Source organism: Osmerus mordax, chromosome 21 (assembly GCF_038355195.1).
Source record: "Osmerus mordax isolate fOsmMor3 chromosome 21, fOsmMor3.pri, whole genome shotgun sequence".
Lineage (NCBI taxonomy): Eukaryota > Metazoa > Chordata > Actinopteri > Osmeriformes > Osmeridae > Osmerus > Osmerus mordax.
Genome location: NC_090070.1, coordinates 6810515 through 6831005, shown reverse-complemented (window position 1 = coordinate 6831005; position 20491 = coordinate 6810515). Strand labels below are relative to the sequence as shown.

The window sequence follows — 20491 nt, the reverse complement described above, 5'->3', positions numbered from 1 at the left end:
CGTTACAGTGACTTGTTCCATGTGTAGCGCTATTTAATCTGGTTTAGGCTGCATTAATATTTCACAAGAGTGACATAAATTGAAATACAATAAGAGCATTGTCTTTTCTATTGTCTATTCTAGTTTGTCTTCAGCTCAATTTGTCTAAACTAGGCCTACATTGAACTGTTATTACCAAGTAATTAAACAAATACATGCATAACAAATCCATTGCCTATTGCTGCACACGACTGTCCTAGAGGAACACAAAACCTGGAAAACAAAGATCATGTGTGTCATTATTCATGGGTTTCGGGAAGGAATCTTGACACTGCACATCCACATGACACCCCTGTATGCCAGCAAGGGCGAGACCATAACCAGTATTTGTTAAGTCACACCACCGTAGCTGTGAATACTGATCTGTCAATTTCTCGCACTCAACAGCTCAAGGGGACTATCACTCACTGTAATATTACACATAATGTGCTTTTAGATGGGCAATACTATTGAAGTATAGGCCTATATATGTAGTCTAGGATATTTCATTCTTTGACATGTTACTTTTGTAAACAAAAAGCAACAAAAAACTAAACAAAGACAAATATTATATTGTCTGAACGTGCCAAAATGTGTGCTGATAGAGACCAAAAGCCTCGTTTTTAAAAGCATATAATTCTTTATGCTAGTTAGGCTACTTTGTTGCTGAGGCTTGCATAGCCTAGCCAACAAGCTATATGATGAATCAAACAGGCCTAACGTAGGTTAATTTTTTTCTAGACATGAACACATTTATTGTAATAATATACTGTTATTCTTTGGCTTTAAAACATGTAATTGGTTGATAAATTATTGCCCAAGACACTGCTTCACATTCCTCTGAAGTAGGGGATGGAGATGGCCCCGCCTATGATAATTTTTTATTTGTCGAACTAGCCGTCAGTTCCCATTTTTCATCTCTGATTGGCTCCCTAACACGACCCGTTGTATGGAATTTAACAACGATTTGGATGATCTGCCCACAATTCACTCGGTTTAGTCGGCGAATAGGAATCGGTGACTGTTATTGATGTTTCTTTCTCTGACATTTCCATGGTAACTGTCCTGTCCAAGATTTGATCCGCAGCAAAGACAGATAAGTGTTCCCGAGAATGGAATTAGAAGAAAAGAACCCAGACTCTAAATATGGTAAGACATTCTCATTCTTCTCATTCTGCACTCGCCCCTTTAGGTTTTCAATCAGGGAGTGGAAGAAATGGAAACAATGACTTGTCAATGGAAGGGTGTGGACCGCATGGACCTAAACAGATTGGAGTCGCATCCTCATCTCCTTAAAACTGACTTAGTAATCTTTAAACCTTTTGGAGAAAGCCTTGGCAATTTGCAGCGTTCTCGAGCATTAAAGCTTGTTCCATGATCAAAAACACTGATGAATGCAGGCCGACAGGGAGTGGATTGGATACGGCGTTAAAAGTCTCTTTATTTAGAACAATGTTTGTCCAAAACTATTCTATTATGAAAATACGTTGTTGGACATATTCAAAGATCATGGTAATTAATGAGAACCCCGTTATTTATGCACTGCGGATTTTCAGCAGTAGGATGAAACCTAAACTAGAAAATAGTCAAACAAATGTCTAAACAAGATTATTGAAATACAACGAATAAGTACAATATTAAAACATGAACTGTACTCAAAGCCTATATAAAATCATAGCAGTCTATATAGCGCGAGCTCGACTTGAGGTGTGTTGTGTGTTTTTTCCTGGCGTAAAATCAACTGTCACAACACCCATGTGGGTTATGCAGATTGCCATATGGTAATTACTCATCACAAACGCACACACGCACGCGCGCGCACACACACACTGTATGATACACACAAACACTTGATAATGTCAGATACAAAGCTGTGGCAGAATGTTTGATGACTGTATGATTCCCATACTGACTCTCATGAGTTCAACTAGACATCTTTCCTCCGTACTCCGTTGCATGCAGTGGGATTCGGGTCAGTTAATGTGTAGTGCATATGAACTGTTGAGTCATGAAGTTTTCCTCAAATGTTTTTCTTGCCTTAATCCCACCAATGGGGCGATAACATGTGCGAGAGGACCTAGTTCAAACCTGTGCTGAGGCCTAGCAGACAGCAGAAGACCCAGTCTTTCATCAGTAGTCACCCCCCTGACAAAGCTGATGGTTTCTCAATCCAATCTTATCTTCTTGTGTAGGCCTGTTTTCTTCAATAGACCACAGTAAACATAGACTCTGCAGGCTTACACAATGCAGGGTTGTAGAAGATCCCCTTCAGAAACCCCAGTGTGTTGTCCTTGTTACTTTCCTGTTACCATGTAAACAGGTCTTTTTCCTTCGCTCCCCTCCCCCATCTAGCGTGACCATGTCGTAAACCAAGCCCCTTTAAAACCAGAATGGAAGTTTCATCAATAGTAAAAGCCTGAACCATACAGTATTTATCAGCCAAAGAAAATGAAGCTATTGTAGGCTAGCAATAGCATTAGCTATTGGCCCGCTGTATAATGAACAGTAAGTTTAACTTATGCTTTAAAACACGTATGGAATCAAATTGATACACTAGCTACTGTACAAACTTACATGGGAAGCGCATGTTATTAACAATATAGTGTTGTTCTGTGTAGATCTGTGTCGTGGATTGGATCGATGATATGTCATTTACAGTGACTTTGAAATGTCATGAAGAGCATTATAGTGCAGATGTAGTTTCTGGCCTCTGTGGGCCTGGGCCGGGCTCTGCTTTGAGAGAGCCAGTATGCTGGATATCCAGCCCACCAGACGGCCACCAGCTCGCACCAGCCTGCCCAGTGCCGACTGCACCCACTCCACAGTGAGTCAAGGAGGGTGAACAGAGTCAGTTTCAACACGCACACACACACACAGCCGTCAGTGTCTGGGTGTGTGTGGAGTTTCCCAATTCTCCCTTGTCATCGAGTCGCTGGCTGTCAGTTGGTAGGTCTCTTAGATTTGCGCGTGTAATACTCCCGCAGGAGAGCAGCCATGTAAGGTAAAGAAAGGGGAATGACACGGCACATTTGGCTCGTCGCAAGTTTAGACACCTCTCCTGGGTAAGGAGAGTTGGACCGATTCCCTTCCTTCTCCTTCTATCCAGGAATAAGTGATGAATTCAGGAGCAGTCTGCCAAGGATATATATACAAGTGCCTACCACGCGTTTTACTGGCTTCTCTATTTGACATGATTTTGTGTGTGTAACGTGATAGTATGTGTTATTATTGTCGTGTTTTCTTGTTTTTGCACAACCAATGGCTCCTCTGGGGGTGAATTAACGGCTACCTACTTACTTACTTTCTCACTCTTGTTGAGTGAAAGGTTGTATGAACCATGTCCTAACGCCCCTGCACAGATACGGAGAATGTGTAAGACTAAACGTAGAACTAAAATGTGGTGGGTTCTTGTAGCTTTGAAAAGCAGCCACTTCTACGAGCACAAGAGAGCTCAGCTATTCAAGTATGAGGCTAACCTTACAGCTTGTCTGATGTCATTGTGTGAGAGTATGGGGTGTGTGTGTGAGAGTCCATGTGTGTGTGTGTGCGTGTGTGGGTGGGTGGAGACCTCACCCCATTAACCACTCTGACCAGTAATCCATTATAGTCGTCTGGCAGAGAGCTATCTGATAATCCCATTGGATCCATGAGTAGAAAACATCAATTATGACATCACTCCTTCTCCCTGTTACACTACTACTGTGAGGATAAGGCCATGCCCAGACACAGCCCTTTTCCCCTCCACCTCCTACTCCCTAGTCACCACTCACCAGACAGTCCCCAGACACCTATGAACTAAGAAGACCTTCTATTGGAGAGGCTACAGTGAAAACAGTAAAACCTTGATTGACAAATGAGTTAAGTTGAGCTGTTTTTTTGAAACCGTTTTCTTTTTATGTGCAAAATTGTTTTTCCTACCTCTGTTATCAAGGCATACACACCTGTAATTTGATTAGAGTAGTAGGGCTAATCTCATCCAAACAGTGTTACAGGCTACAGTGGGGTTGGGTGTAGATGTAGCCTAATCAACCCAGACAGAAAAGTAGAAAAACTCACGAGACAGGGTTGGTTTCACTCAACAGGCAGTTTGAGTCTGAAACGTTGGAGCTTGAAAAAGAGTTCTTTTCAGATGATGACCAGGATGTTTGTGTCTCAAAACTTAGTTCTAGGGATGTGGCAGTAGCTTTTGTTGATTTAGGCTTCAGAATCAGAATCAGAAAGGGGTTTTAATCGCCATGAAAGTTTTTCACAGACAAGGAATTTACTTTGGCAGGAAGGTGCATACATTCAACATATAGGAGTACATCTTAAATAAGTGGTGTAAGTTTAAACAAATCTCACTATACAAAGGTGCAAAGTCTAACTAATACTAACTAGTACTAAGGGGACAGGTATGTAAAGTAAAATAAATGTAAGGTATAAAATAGCTATAATATACAATATAAAATACAATAATACAAATAGGGTGTTGGACATTTGAATTTTGTTTCTGTTGAGGATTTGAGGATTTCCACAAACCGTATCTCAAAGGCATTAAAACAAAACCTAATTGTTTGGGTCTAGTTTTCCTATGGAACATTCCATGCAACCAGTCACATGGGCACAGTGGTGGGCATATGCCGTGCACCCAGTCACAAGGACGCTGTAGTGGGCAGGATGCTCTCCTTATCGCTAGGCCTCAGACACAGTCTACCAGGGTGTGTATATCACACACACACACAAACACACACACAGGCATGAAGGTCACGTTTGAGTATGCTGAGCAGGGAACAAAACATAAGCCAGTCTTTGTCTGAGAAAAATAATTTTTTTGATTTGTACACCGTATTGCACCTAGTATAGCATAGGCAGCATGCATGCTGTTTACCTAAATGCTGGAAGCACAGTCAGTGTACAAACTTTTGTAGTCTGGTTCAACCATCTGTTTCTAAGAAACACAATTATTATATATATCATAATGTATACTATACGCTATTATTGTATGGATTTGATTCAAATAATGTTCATGGTTTTAGCACACATTTCCACGTTGCACAGAAAGGTTTCGCACATCATGAGTAGGAAGTATATAACAGGAAATCAACTGCAAGAAAAGCTCATGACGAGCCTTCTTGATTCAACAGAAGCCTGCTATTGCAATCATGATTTCATGCTCTGTCATGATTTCTTTACTTTTTCGACACCCTCAGCTTGTTCTGCATCCCCACCCATTTTATAGGTCGTTGTCATTACACTCAAAAGGATCGAAAGCGTAGGACATCTTGTTATTCAGTTCATGATTTTGTCTGACCACCAGGAGTGCCGTGGTTAGTGTCGAGATGGCACTTAGTTATATGGCAGTTTCCCATCGCTTTACACAGTCCTTTGCATTTTGGTTGAACACTGCAAGGTCTTTTGAGCTGCAAGGGTTGGATAGTAGAGGGAAGACAAGGCAGTGGTCCATAGTATGGCCTGCTTCTCCACATTCACAGGAGATGGCACAAAATGGCATCACTCTCAAGTAAAAAACACGGTTGTGTGTGCTTACTCCCCAGCCACTTTTAGGCTACCAACCCTCCATGGTCTTCAACCATTCCCACGATGAAGCCCTTTAAACAGAGAGAGAGGGGGGGGGGGGAGAGAGAGAGAGATGAATTGAGAAAAGGAGTGTAAAGGAGGGAGGAAAACAGCTTGGAATGAACAGAAGTAGGGTGTGGTTGTCTCTGATGAATGTACCAGTTTCTACCACTTGCAGCTGTTAGGGTTACTTTCGCGATACAGGAAGAAGGAAGTCAAGCGGTGGTCTCGCTTGACACAGTTAAGAAAGGGTTATCAAGGTTTCTGGTATAATTCATAGCCTCTACATACAAATAGCAAAGTGTAACTGTATGAAAACAGCATCCTACAAACAGTTAATGAGACCAGAGAAGAATGGCTTCTGGGAAACAAGGTACAGTAGCAGTGTCATGAGGAGGCTTGAATTCTGTCATCTCCTTTTGAGTGCAAATGCGATAGAAGGGAAACCTGTTGGTTATTTTTCTGTTCATCTGTGAACGTCACTGTTTATAGACTAAATATATATGTTGTGTGGTCAACTGTCCAGGGCATGATCCGGTTTGTCAGGTGATGCTGCGTAGAACACGTACTGAACTGCACATGCGATGAACTGTTTATTCGTTTGAACGGTTTATTTCAAGATGTTTCCGTGTTTCTAAGTGTGAGATTGTGTTTCTACCCCCCGCGGAAGTATTAGCCTCAGCTTAACGTTGCTCATGCTGTTATTGTTTTGTTTTGGAGCCCCAACACCTTCCTTACGTTGTCACTGAGGCGTCAAGTCTCCAAAGGAAGGAAAGGGTGTTTTTGTTAGTGCTAAGCAGGCTCAAGTACACTCACTGCAAAACATCCCCCGATGTTTTAATGTTTATAATATGTTCCGAATAATAACATGCTGCATTGCTGCAAACCGAGAATTATAAATCTGGCGCTTCATTCACTGTCAACAGGATGTTATACCATATGAAACCTAAAAAAACAGGAAATAGCCAACAGTGTTGCCACACAAACTCATTTAGTAAAAAAAAAAACATTGTCTGACTAAGAATTTATGCATGCGAGCAGGAACGCTGAATTCTACTTCACCTAGAATGTTGAGGCCATTTTTTACAGTGTAGTATTGTCTATGAAGTCTTAAGATACCTGCAGAGTGCTGTGCATATTATCTGGCTGGATGATGTTGCTGTCTTCTCGTAAGTTTAGGTGTTACTATGGCTGCCAAGCATGTCCACAGGGATATGTGAGTCACCAGGGAGCCATTTTGTGGGTTGCTAGGCATGTCAGTCTGGCGGGAGAATCCTTTTGTTATTGGAAATAATGTCCCAGTCTTGTCAATACACACACACAGACATATCATCATCTATACACACATACACACCAGGGCACAAACAGGTCCACAGGCACCCACACACACACATACACACAGTACTTTGGATGATATAAAACTGAACTCCTTTTCTGCAGGTGAGTCCAGGAAGTTTGACCCAACCTTTAAAGGACCAATACACAACAGGTAAGATTCAACATGACAACGATAACCACTCTACAACCATGACAAGGCCTATAAAGGAACCGATTTGATTCTCCATCTTTTTTCCCTTTCTCTCTCTCCTCTGTCTGTTTCTCTCTCCCTTGTTTCTCTCTCTTTTCCAATCTCTCTTTCTTTTTCTCACTCTTTTCATTTCTCGCTTTTCACTATCAATCCCTCTTCTCTCTCCCTCTCTGTCACTCTTCATCTCTCTGCCCCCCCTTCTCTCTCTTATTCTCTGGTTGCTAGGAGCTGCACAGATGTTCTCTGCTGCATCCTCTTCATCCTGGCGCTGCTGGGCTACTTTGCTGTGGGCATTGTGGGTAAGTGTTTACTACTAATCTACGCTGTTTCATAGCGTAAGGATTGAGACTTTGAAGGTCCTAATGTAAGTATCATTGTGATTCTTGCTATCTCCCTATCATCCAGCATATGAATCGAATCTGATCAGCACATCAACACAAAACTGGCAAATACATTATTAGGAGGCCTTGAGAATGATGACATTTTGGAGTAACGTTGCGTGTGTTTCTCTGCATGCAGCCTGGTCCCAGGGTGACCCCAGGAAGGTCATCTATCCCACAGATAGCAAAGGACAGTTCTGTGGACAGGCTGGGAGCCCCTTGGAGTAAGTCTGTCCTTTTCTCCTTCGACCTTTGAACCCTAGAACACACCCTAGCTAAATTGCACATGTCTGTTGATTCAATAGCGATTGCTGCCTTTGCTCACGTTTGTATTTTAAGTGCATTATTATGCAGAAGTAGTTTTAATGAATAAATAGTGGGTTTATTGTTATTATTTGCTACAGAAGCAGACAGTGTACATGCTTTCGAGTACCTTAATCGATAGGCTACTGACCATTTACAATACGTTGTTACGTCATTTATTAATTGGCAGCATTTATGCCATTTAGGACATACTTTATGATTGGATGGTCTCTTAAGCCTAACCTTATGGCTTTAGGGGAAATAGGACGAAAATATGTGCAATATTACATTTGCTATTAGACTATGACATTAACCTGCTCCGAAATGTAATGTTAGGGTTAGAACTTTGTTTCAGCGGGGGGGGGGGGGGGGGGGGGGGGGGATAAGAGGGTGTCAATGTGTTTTCATCCTTGTTAAAGATAGATGGATATGCAGAGGCTTGCCCCAGCCATAGTCCAGCCACCGTGCTCACCTGTCATTGGTTGTTTAGCGTGTCTGTCATGTGTCAACAGGAAGAAGCCGCTCCTGTTCTACTTCAACATCCTGAAGTGTGCCAGCCCCCTGGTGCTGCTGGAGTTCCAGTGCCCCACCACGCAGGTCAGAGGGCGACCACGCCCACGCCACGCTTTCAGACACGTGTCCATCGCCCCCTTCCTGTCAGAATGTCCTGCTTCTCTGACGAGTCCCTGTTCTGCCTCCGTTCTCTCTCTCACTCTCTCTCTCTTTCTTTCTGTCGCATACTCTCTCTCTGTCTTTCTGTTGCATACTTTCTCTCTCTCCCTCTTTCTGTTGCGTACTCTCTCATTCTTTCGCTCACACATGTTCTCGCTATTTCTCTCTTTTTCTTTCACTCGCTGTCGCTCTCACTCTTTCACTTCCTTCTTCCATCCCTCCCTCTCATCGCATCATTAGCCTTCCCAACATCGCACATCCACTGTTTCTACCACCGTCCTACTTGGATTGGGTTCGTTTCTTGGAAGTCCCATTGATTGATTCAAATTTGTATGTGTCTGTAGCTATGTGTGGAAAGGTGCCCTACCAGATACCTAACGTTACTGAAGGCCTATGTCAACAAAGGGGAAGACCTGACGTACTACAGGCAGTTTTGCAAGGAAGGAGTGGACTTCAAAATGGTGGGTAATAGATGATGTGTTGTTTGAATGTCGACACGGAAGACAACTTGGTGTTCATTGGTCCTGGCCGGGTGTTACACATGGAGCTTGTGTGCAATCTCGATTTGGTTGTGTTTCAGAGCGTTGTCGAGATCCTAAGAGATGGTCTGTGTCCCTCAATGGTGATGCCTAGCAAAGCTTGTAAGTCCTGGAGACTCTGTCCACATTCAACACTGTCAAATGTTCCACATAAGCATTGGGTATAGATTGGGTATTTCCATTGCAAATGTTGTATTGTGATTCGGTACGGACTCTTTTGTCTTTCTGTCTACCATGTTATTTATCTACTTACCTCTTCTCTGCTCTTTTTGTCTTCCCTTTCATTCCGTTTCCTCTCCTCCCGTCTCTTTCCTTTCCTCTCCTCTCCTCTCCTTTTTTTATTCCTCTCCTTTCCTCTCATTTATCCCCTCCCTCCTCTCCTCTCCTCTCCTCTCCTCTCCTCTCCTCTCGTCTCTCCCTCCAGTCACCCGTCGCTGCCTTCCGGCCCTGAGCACGAAGAAAGGTGTTGTCGTGGTTGGGAATGAGACTTCCTTTAGCGACAGTGATGGCGAGCAGGTGAACGCCACCGAACTTCTGGATGCGTCAAAGTGAGTCATCGTGTCCTCACCCTCCTCCTCACGCACACGGCTTATACTGCTAGTATTAAGAGTTCAATTTTGATGGTTGGTCTTGCTTCTGTTTCGAGACTTATATTTCATCGTGGGTTATAGAACTACTTTTATCAGTCCAAAACTAAGCTTGTTTGGTTAAGCGGACTTCCTGGCGTTACAGGAAGTCGAATGTGGTCTTGGAGGCTCGCCAGGTGGCAATGAGGATCTTTGAGGACTACACGGAATCTTGGCACTGGATCTTGTTGTGAGTACCTCCAGGTCTACGATGGGGAGCACTAAGCACTGTGTATGCCATGTCGGTTTGTGCAAGGAAAGAGATAGGTGTGAAAAGGTTACTGTTGGTGAACATATACTGGAAAATTAAATAGCTTTTTCTTGTTAAGTCAACATGATTTATAAATGTCAAGAAGTAACTTACTGAAAAAATGTATTAGTAGGAGATGATGATGTTGATGATGATGATATCTACCTGCAGAGGTCTGGTGATTGCCATGGTGGTCAGCCTCATCTTCATCGTCCTCCTTCGCTACCTGGCTGGGGTCATGGTCTGGGTCATGATCATCTTGGTGATACTGGTCATCGGATATGGTATTATATCTCAATAATGTTTTCAGATGTTTTGATGTCAGTTGTTCTGAAAAATGTAGCCACCATCTACTGAAGTCAAATCTACGGTTACTTTTATATACATTAGATTTCATTTTGGAATTTTACTTCAAAACAAAACTTTTTGATTCCGCACAGCTATTTTACTCACAAACATCATTGCGAGTGCAATCAAGTACATTGCACCAAGTAGATTTTACATAGTTATGCACCTGGTATTGAACCTCAACATCTGTTTTTACCTCAAACCACGTATGTGGTTTCAGTCATGAGGTATCAGCGCAAACAGCACATCTTACAAGTTTCCTGTCGTACCACTAGGGAGAGTGTGTCAGGATATTGTGTTCTAGATCTATATAGTACATGCGTTCTGATGTTCTGGATGTTTCTGTCAGGGATTGGTCATTGCTATGTGGAGTATGCCAGCCTGCAAGGCCAGCCTGGTGCTGATGTCACCATCGGAGACCTGGGGCTGCAGACAGACTTCTCTGTCTACCTGCAGATCAGACAGACCTGGCTGGCATTCAGTGAGTCCACACACAAACACACAACACATATGCACCCAGATGCGCACACACACACACACACACACACACACACACACACACACACACACACACACACACACACACACACACACACACAGACACACAAATATAAAAAAAATTGCATTCGCATATTAATGTGTTTGTGTGTAAGATCACGCACACATACACACCCCCACACACACATACACACACGCATTAGGGGTGGAACGGTACACTGAAGTCACGGTTCGGTTCATACCGTGGTTAAAACATCACGGTTCGGTACGAGTTCGGTACAACGGAGGGAAAAGCAAAACAAACCAGGTTCCTCTACGAGTGAATACGGCGCATTGAAGATGACATTTAAATTCCGATTGCGTCAGTGATTTTTTGGGCCCTATTTGTATGTGTATCTAATGCCTGGTTAAGCACTGTAGGGAGAAGAAGTTGAAAAGTTTTTTTTTGTTGGTCTCGTTCCAGTGATGGGCACACCTGGGTGATGGCGTCGGATATTTTTTGTCATTTAGCACACGCCAGATGCGTTATATGCGTTAGCATGTTAGATGTATTTCCACTCACATAGGCCTACCCCATAACCAGTGACATGCGGTGATGTCAGTAAGAGGCTAGGAAATTGAATGGGAAAATGTGTCCAAACTTTTGACTGGTACTAGCCTGACGTTGTCATACTCTAGTCAGAATATGAGTCTGATACCGCTCCGTTGGGCTGTGAGTATGGGGCGTGTTTCAACCGATGTTTTTTTTATGTGATTATATGTAACTGCTACATTCGTCATCGTAACGTCTAAACAATTGGAATAGCACACATATTGCATATATAAATCACAAGAATAAACAGTAAAAATACAAGTTTATTAAATAAAATGATTTAATAAAAAATTTTACGTTTGAATTTTGGCAGGGTAGACAGTGCCTACCCAGACTGCACGTCACTGCCCACAACTGCTGAACCACACCGACACACAGTGCTTGTCTTATCCACCACTCTCTCGCCTGTACTACTATAACTGAATGGGAAACCAAAGTTTTCCCAAACTTGCAATCTTAAAAAGGCCGGCGGGTTCTCTATCTCTCGTGGGTCACCGCACGCCATACTCGTCCTTCGTGCTGCTAGCTAGCTATCTCTGACTCACGGCGGCGCCAATCAGAGCTTCAGAGCTACAGATTAGATGGCCCTAATGAACACAAGTATCTAACAGTAGTTCCGCATTACATTAATGAATTTGCACGCAAGTTTTATTTATTTTTATACCGAACCGTGACGCCCGTACCGTATGGTTCGGTACGAATAGATGTACCGTTCCACCCCTAACACGCATACACACCCACAAACACTCCTAACCACGTCTGTTTGTCTGTCCCCCAGTGATCATCCTGGCCATTGTGGAGGTTGTCATCATCCTCCTCCTCATCTTCCTCAGAAAGAGAGTTCTCATCGCCATCGCCCTCATCAAGGAGTCAAGCAGGTCAGGGCACACACACATACACACACACACACATACACACACATTCCTGAGTGCAATCCAGGCATACAGAAAGCTCACTGTCTAGCCGTTAGAGGAGGGTTATCATGGAAAGATCCGGTACATATCACAAATATTTGACATTTCTGTGGTGGGCCACAAGAAGTGACCAGTCAAACAAAAACACAGACTGGAAGCACACATTCGGCCGGGGCAGAGGGTTGATATTTCTCATTATAATACACAGGTAGATATTAACAATATTTGACTGACAGAACTTACTGTCTTCTTCCACAGGGCTGTCGGCCATGTTATGTCATCGCTGTTTTACCCCCTGCTGACCTTTGCCCTCCTGGCCCTCGTCATCGCCTACTGGGGCATCACAGCTGTGTATCCTTACACCTGTCAATGCTGTCTTTGGTCCTTCATATAAAACCAGATGAACCACCTTTCTTTTTTTGGCCAGATTACGAAAATAAATAGAAACTTACCCATGGGCCTTAAAGCTAAACGATGGACTTAAATGTCTAATGATTTCCAAACAGCCTCCTTGACTACCTCCCTCAGGTTCTTATCCACCTCCAATGACCAGGTGTACAAAGTGTTCAACACCTCGGATTGTGAGTACTCCAGAGACACCTGCGATCCCAAGGTAAGACGAGGAACATGGTTCATCGTCATTAGTTTGTAGAATCTAATACAATTGTTGAATAAATGAATGTTTTTTTTGCCTACCAATTGAGACTTTACAGTAACAATTTACTTTCTGTGATTGCTGTGGAACTCAAACCCTTGACCACCATACCACCAGGAATGGGGATTAAGTCCTGCAAGATATATATAAAATCCTTCGCTTTTGGTTTTTCTTCAGACGTTCAACACCTCGAACATCACCACCCAGTGCCCGGACGCTGAGTGCCTATTTGCGTTCTACGGGGGCGAGACCTACTACCACAAGTACCTCATTCTGTTCCAGTTCTACAATGTCTTCCTCTTCTTCTGGTGTGCAAACTTTGTCACGGCACTGGGTCAGGTGACCATGTCTGGAGCCTTCGCCTCTTACTATTGGGCCTTCAAGAAGCCAGACGACATCCCTGCCTACCCCATCTTCTCCTCATTGGGACGAGCCCTGAGGTAGGATGACAAAGGGCTGGGAATGTGTGTGTGCACGGGAGTGTCATCTGATATAGAATCCTTGCTGTGCAATAAAGTAGGCTGCTATCCTCACTCTAACCAACAGGGGGCGGCAGAATGATACTGATAGGTGTTTTGACATCGAATTGGCCTTCTGATTTCTTCTGGACTATTTCTCTCTGTCTCTCCCTCTCTCTCTCAATCTCTCCCCCCCCCCCCCCCCCTCTCTCTCTCTCTCTCTCTCTCTCTCTCTCTCTCTCTCTCTCTCTCACTGTCTCTCTCACTCTCTCTTTTAGATACCACACTGGCTCGCTGGCCTTTGGTTCTCTCATCCTGTCTCTGGTCCAGGTCATCAGAGTGGTCCTGGAGTATCTGGACCAGAAGCTGAAAGGTGAGCCAGTCTACCAAAGTACTCTGCTCCCGTCACTAATCATCTGCACTCCCTGATTCCGTAATGCCATTTATGAACACACACACAAAGACCGCCATTTGGTGACATGAAACACATACTCAGTAACAGAAACTCATGCCAACGTGTTACGTTACACTGAAAAGGTAATTTAAGATGTATAGATGTTCAATTGAAATAAAAGGATGCGCTTCATTACATGTTCTTTTGACCTCCTCTGCTTGCTCAGGAGCCCAGAATAAGTGTGCCAAGTTTCTCCTGAGTTGCCTAAAGTGTTGCTTCTGGTGTTTGGAGAAGTTCATCAAGTTCCTTAACAGAAACGCTTATATCATGGTAGGCTGATTCATGTGGCTAATCGCACACTGTATTTGTCGTATTTTGGGGGACCAAACTGATTTTCCTGGACAATTTCATTGACTGAAACTCCATGGAGTTGATTGGGTGGGAGAAAAGGTCCGTGCTGCATTGTCTTCAATAAAGTTGTCGTTCGTTTCGATGAACTTCCATTTTGGGATGTGCCTCCTCAGATCGCGATCTACGGCAAAAGCTTCTGTCCCTCAGCCAGGGATGCCTTCTTCCTGCTCATGAGGAACATCGTGAGGTGAGATGATGAGATGGAAACATTTCTCTTTTCGCTTGGAGGTTCACAAGCCTGTGGGCTACTGCAAAGGAGAGGGTTTCTGCTTGAAGGCGATGTTGTTTTCATCGATTGTAGTTTTTTTCTTTCACTCATTCTGTCAGTTGACCAGTCATTTGTTGGTTTGTTTGAACATTATTCTTGTTTATTCAACGGTTTATGTAATGTATTTTCTCATTCATTTGGTCTTAGATGTGTGCGTTTCTTTCCTTGTGTTTGACTTCTTATTTCCACATGGGCTCTACAGAGTGGCTGTCCTGGACAAGGTGACTGACTTCCTTCTGTTTCTGGGGAAGCTGCTCATTGTCGGGATCGTGGGTGAGTCATCCTCAAGCTAACACACACATTCCCACATTACAAAAACACACATACTTACACCCCTCTCCTAGCATTTGGACACACATGCACACACCTTCAAACACATTTTCCGAACAAAGTCGAACGGATTCTTTGCGCTTGAGTTGCCGTGGCGTTAAAAATACCCCTCTTTGCGCAGGAATCTGTTCTTTCTTCTTCTTCTCGGGGAGGATCAAGGCCGTGGAGCAGACGGCTCCCTCTCTCAACTACTACTGGGTCCCCATCCTGGTAAGATCTCCAAAGATCCACTAGATATTATGATATCTTTCAATATACAGTAGCCTGTATACCATGCTTAGTTAGGCACTAATGTTACAGGGACACATTAGCTTTAAAGCGTTGCCAGTTAGCTCCTTGACAGAGGCCTACATAGTTGTTTAAGTGTATGTTATTCTCTTTTCTCCCAGACGGTTGTGGTGGGATCCTACCTCATCGCCCATGGCTTCTTCAGTGTGTATGCCATGTGTGTGGACACCCTCTTCCTCTGCTTCTGTGAGTAGCGCCCCCTCGTGGATGTTTGCAGTATTTTGAATGACACTTTTTTTACTATTAACACATTCCTGTGACTCGTGCATCTTTTCAGTCACTCGCTCAGCTTTCTAAATCTGAACTGCAGGTTTTTCTCTTTTCACGCGCTATGTTTCTGACTTGTCTCTCTCTTTGTCTTTTTTCGCCCGTTCTTTTATACCTTACCTTCCCTTTTAACCCCTTTTTCGTTCTGTTCACTAATCCAAACCAACTAAACCCACGGTGCAAACATAAACACACACAAACTCACAAACGCGGAAGGTGAGGACCTGGAGAGAAACGACGGCTCGTCCGAGCGGCCGTATTTCATGTCCCCCGAGCTCCACGAGATCCTCTCCAAGGCTACGAAGGCGGAGGACGACGGCGCTGAGCAGCCCGATGCTCCGGCGCAGGTGGACGGTGTCCGACTGGAAGAAGAAACACCACTCCAGCAGAAAGACGGAGAAGTCCAGCTCAAACACCTCGACGTTCTGAAGAAGGAGGCCGAGGAGGAACAACCTTTGCAGGCGGAGTCTGATGTGGAGGAAGCCCCAGAGGAGAAGACAGAGGGGAAAGACCTGGAAGCAAATGAATTAGAGGAGAAGAAAGAACCGGAAGTAAAGACAGAAGTGGCTGAGAAGGAGACCGAAGAAAAGCAGGAAATGAAGGAAGGAACGACTGGCGAGGTGGTCCCTGCACCGGCAGAACCTAAGAAAGAAGATAACGAAGAAAAGAAAGATGTAATGGAGGCACCCAAAGATGGCAGTGGTTCTCCCTCCTCCCCCAAGGAGTAGTGCTTATGGGTAATGTAGTGAGGAAGAGAAGCCCGGTAAACCTCATAACATTGTGTCCTTTGGATCTACTGTACCAGTAACTGACAACTACTGTATGTGGTTTGGACAAGTTAAATGTAAAATCACCAACTCGAATGCAAGTCAGTGAAGCATATCTTATTGCTATATCCACAGGGTCACTCAAATACTTGCTGGTTGTAGCAAAAATCCTCATTTGTGTCGTAAGCAGGCCACACAACCCCAGTGCATCCCTGTAGCTTGGAAAAATAATATTTTACTGTGGCCGTTTTTAGACAGTGTTGTTTTTTTATTGTGCAGATCTGTAGAACTGTGAGTGCTGAACCTGTGCCTGACTCGACTTTGTAAATACTTCCTATAATATTGTCTTAATCACATTAACAAATGCACTACCAAGCCACCACTACCCTGTTTACAGTCATAAACAAAAATCTCAATCTGATAGACGTGTTCACCGTTTACATCAACACCAGCTGACGCCAAATGGTTTGAATCCTTTGATAGAAGTGATGTTCATATGTTGTTTTTATCTCAATGGAATTAACGTGTTCACATACTTCTGACTGTAACAGACGACTTAGCTTCGGTCTTGTATTTCGTCATGTAGACCCCAGCCCGGATATTGTGTTGGATTTGGTTGGATTCAGTGTATTGACATGCCACCTTCTTGCCTTGGTATTCCGCACTCGCATCAGTGCTGTGATTGTGTCGCAGCTCGTCTTGACCTCTCTGAAACCGCAAGTCTCGTAACCGTTTACTGACACTACTTGCCTTTCTCTGACACGTTCTCTATCTCTCGTTTCCTCTCTCCATCTTTCTCTGTCTCTCTTGGGCTGCATGGCGTCACTGTAAAGTTGCCTGGCGAGGGCTTTTCTAAAAACCTAACCTCATGTCTTGATGCTTTTTTACCGTCTTCGATGTACTGTGTCACTAAGTGAATGTTGTAGCTCGATGAGTCTTTCATGGATGAAACATGCCTATTCATTTTGCTTCTGTTGGATACAGCTGTTGATTAAAGTTTCTTGTATTGATGAAATAGTAGTTATTGTGTACATGTAAGAACCTTCTATAATCTGGTGTCGGGAGAGAGACAATAAGGTAAGTTATTTTTTGTATGTGTACCGTTAAACAAAAAGGAGATAAGCTGGCATGTAATAAGAAATATGGGGACCTTACCAAACAAGGTGAAATAATTTGAAACCTCAGATAGATCGGCTACTGTTCTTTCATGTTTTATACATTTCGTATTCCTAAATATTGTAGTTTTATGATGCATTGGTGTTTTGGGGGGGTGATGATGAGTGTCTTCTACTTTCTCCCCGTGTGACAGTGGAGGATTTGGAGCGTAATGATGGAACTGCAGAGAGGCCCTACTTCATGTCCGAGAACCTGCTCACCATCCTGAACAAGTCCAACGAGGGGACCAAGACAATGGACTAACCTGAAGGACCGTGTGTGTGTATGTGTCCATATGACTGTTATTGATTGCCACACTGTGTGTGGGTAAGTGTGTGTGTGTGATGGTTTTGTTGATTGACTGTCAGATGACGTGCGTGTGCATGTGAGTGAAGAGAACAAAGGGAGATGAGTTCCAACAGCCATTATTAACCATGTCTGTGATGTGTATGGAATGTGCCTTAAGTATGCTATAAAGTAGCTGGGCTCCGTATAATTTTGACACAAGCAAAGCAATGAGAGATTACTTTTTTTAACAAGAATAGTTGTCTTTTTGACACCTGTTCATACTGGCTACTGAAGTAACACGGTATAATTGATAAGTGGCAATTGTTTGCTAAACAGTAGGTGAAAATGACAGGACAAAAATGGATTTCATTGTCGGGTTTCTATTCAACCATGATTGTACTTTTGACATTTGATTTTAGAGAACTTTAACTGTTAATTCTTTTTTCTCTATTAGATGTCTGAGTTGCTATCTTGAGAATGACAGTTTTATCTGTCGGGTTACTATGGATTAACAATAGTCTGTTGCTTTAGGCCTATTGTACCAATGCCACCAGTATTACGTTTGAAAAAAAAGCTGTCATGCTAAGATGCTAAAATGTTCTATAAAGTTATTTTATTTTCCTGATTAGGTTGTCTTGATTCATGTTGTTAAGCACTCACCATGTACTGCCCTGTATTGTACTTACAATTTACCAAAGCAGGTTTTACAGTTTAAACCATAAACTAAGGTAGAGTTGAGACTGAAAATATTTTGTCCGCTTGACCTAAAATGCATTATTTTGTAATGCTCAAGTTGTGTTTGTAATGTTATATTACAACATGTAATGTGTTGTTGCTTTTCACAGTGAAGGTTCTTGTAAATAAAGTGTTTCGTAAGCTACAAGACGTTAATGAAGTGTGATATGTTTATGATGAAGACATTAATATAATTTCAAGAGTAATAATTTCTATGTACATAATTAGATGCAGAATGTCTTGTATCATACTGGATACAACATTTAAATTGTTCTAATTTTGTCAGTAACGAGACTCTAGTTGTAAATTACATTCAGTTGACCATAGAGACAGTTGTTGTTTTGTTAACAATTAAACATTCAACAGCAATATTTAAAAACATTATGAGAAAGCAATTATAATAGCGGCTACACCTGCTTGTGATTGGCTTTTGTCTGAGAGAATGTGAGTGTGTGTGTGTGTGTGTTGGTGTGTGTGCAGTCATGATCCAAATGAAACACACAATCAAGCCCCCAGGTGTGTTCGAACAGGAGTGTGACTTCCCTGAAGTCAGGTGTTCTTCCTGGACACAGAATCAGAATCAGAAAGGGGTTTTAATCGCCATGAAAGTTTGCATAGACAAGAAATGTACTTTGGCAGGATGGTGCATACATTAAACATATAGGAATCTTAAAACTTACATATGTGATCTAACTATTCAAAAGGAACAAAGTCTCGCTGATACTACATTTACATTTAGCAGACGCTCTTATCCAGAGCGACTTACAGTAAGTACAGGGACATTCACCCGAGGCAAGTAGGGTGAAATGCCTTGCCCAAGAACACACAGTCATTTGTCACAGCCGAGAATCGAACCAGCAACCTTCGGATTACTAGCCCATTCCCTAACCGCTCAGCCACCTGACTCCACTAAGCAGAGTCTAGCTAATACGAAGGGGTTTAGAATAAAATATAAAGTAGCCATAATTTAAAAATACAGATACAAATACTACAAAAGATACAAATAGGGCAAATTGCAATGTGGCAAGGTATCATTGTGCAGGTTGTGATTAAAGTCATTAAAGTCAGTGTGAGCCCTTGGCCTTGTTGAAGAGGCCAACAGCGGATGGAAAGAAACTGTTCTTATGGCGTGAGGTTTTGGGTAGCTGGAACAGGGAGTGTCCAGGGTGGGAGGGGTCGGACACAATCTTCCTCGCTCGCCTCAGGGTCCTTGAGGTGTGCAGGTCCTTGAGGGTAGGCAGATTGCAGCTGATCACCTTCTCAGCAGTGCGGATGATACGCTGCAGTCTGCTCTTGTCCTTGGCAGTGTCTTTGGCATGTTGAATTTCTTCAGCTGCCGTCGGAAGTACATCCTCTGTTGTGCTTTTTTGGTGAGGGAGTTGATGTTCAGTTCCCACTTGAGGTCCTGGGATAGGATGGTGCCCAGGAAGCGGAAGGACTCCACAGTGTTGACTGGGGAGTCACACAGGGTGATGGGGGTGAGTGGGGCTGTATTTTTCCTGATGTCCACAACCATCTCCACTGTGTTAAGAGCATTGAGCTCAAAGTTGTTCTGGCTACACCAGGTCACCAGGTTGTCAGCTTCCCACCTGTAATCAGACTCGTCCCCATCAGAGATGAGCTCAATGAGGGTGGTGTCGTCCGCAAACTTCAGAAGTTTGACAGACGGATGACTGGAGGTGCAGCTGTTGGTGTACAGGGAGAAGAGCAGAGGGGAAAGGACGCAGCCCTGAGGAGATCCGGTGCTGATGGACCGGGAGTCAGAGACTTGTGTTCCCAGCTTAACACACTCATTGGGCAGGAAGTCTGTGATCCACCTGCAGGTGGAATCAGGCACGTTCAGCTGGGAGAGCTTGTCCTGAAGCAGGGCAGGGATGATGGTGTTGAAGGCAGAGCTGAAGTCCACAAACAGGATCCTGGCGTAGGATGCTGGGGAGTCCAGGTGCTGTAGGGTGAAATAGAGGGCCATGTTAACTGCGTCGTCCACAGACCTGTTGGCTCTGTAGGCAAACTGCAGGGGGTCCAGTAGAGGGTCTGTGATGGATTTAAGGAGGCTATTTTACCTGGCACAGGGACACTGAGAAATCAAGGTTAACCCCAAACCCTGGACAGAGGGGCTCAGCGAATGTGATGTGAAAGGTGTGCAGATAACCTGTAATCAGACTCATCCCCGCCAGAGATGATCCCAATTAGGGTGGTGTCAGCAGAGAGCAGCTTCATGCCAATGTCCTGCATGTCATTGTTACTCAGC

At 43.6% G+C, this 20491-nt stretch overlaps 1 protein-coding gene across 4 annotated transcripts; it reads left to right on the top strand.

Annotated features, from left to right (window-relative positions):
- The first annotated feature begins 1033 nt into the window (after positions 1 to 1033).
- slc44a2 (solute carrier family 44 member 2 (CTL2 blood group)) lies at positions 1034 to 18388 on the top strand. Of its 4 annotated transcripts, none has more exons than XM_067259238.1 (22): positions 1034 to 1167; positions 7015 to 7063; positions 7328 to 7401; positions 7622 to 7706; positions 8298 to 8382; positions 8802 to 8918; positions 9038 to 9098; positions 9421 to 9544; positions 9729 to 9812; positions 10044 to 10156; positions 10570 to 10701; positions 12089 to 12188; positions 12483 to 12575; positions 12753 to 12837; positions 13057 to 13319; positions 13616 to 13710; positions 13958 to 14061; positions 14256 to 14329; positions 14613 to 14683; positions 14862 to 14950; positions 15130 to 15214; positions 17372 to 18388. In XM_067259238.1, exons 1-22 carry the CDS (start codon positions 1131 to 1133, stop codon positions 17479 to 17481), a joined length of 2130 nt encoding a protein of 709 aa, XP_067115339.1. In that variant the 5' UTR covers positions 1034 to 1130; the 3' UTR covers positions 17482 to 18388. The 4 variants fall into 4 exon arrangements, with proteins under 4 accessions (XP_067115339.1, XP_067115336.1, XP_067115338.1 ...); XM_067259235.1 differs by lacking the exon at positions 17372 to 18388 and adding an exon at positions 15512 to 17077; XM_067259237.1 differs by lacking the exons at positions 1034 to 1167; positions 17372 to 18388 and adding exons at positions 5784 to 5947; positions 15512 to 17077.
- The last annotated feature ends 2103 nt before the right edge of the window (positions 18389 to 20491 follow it).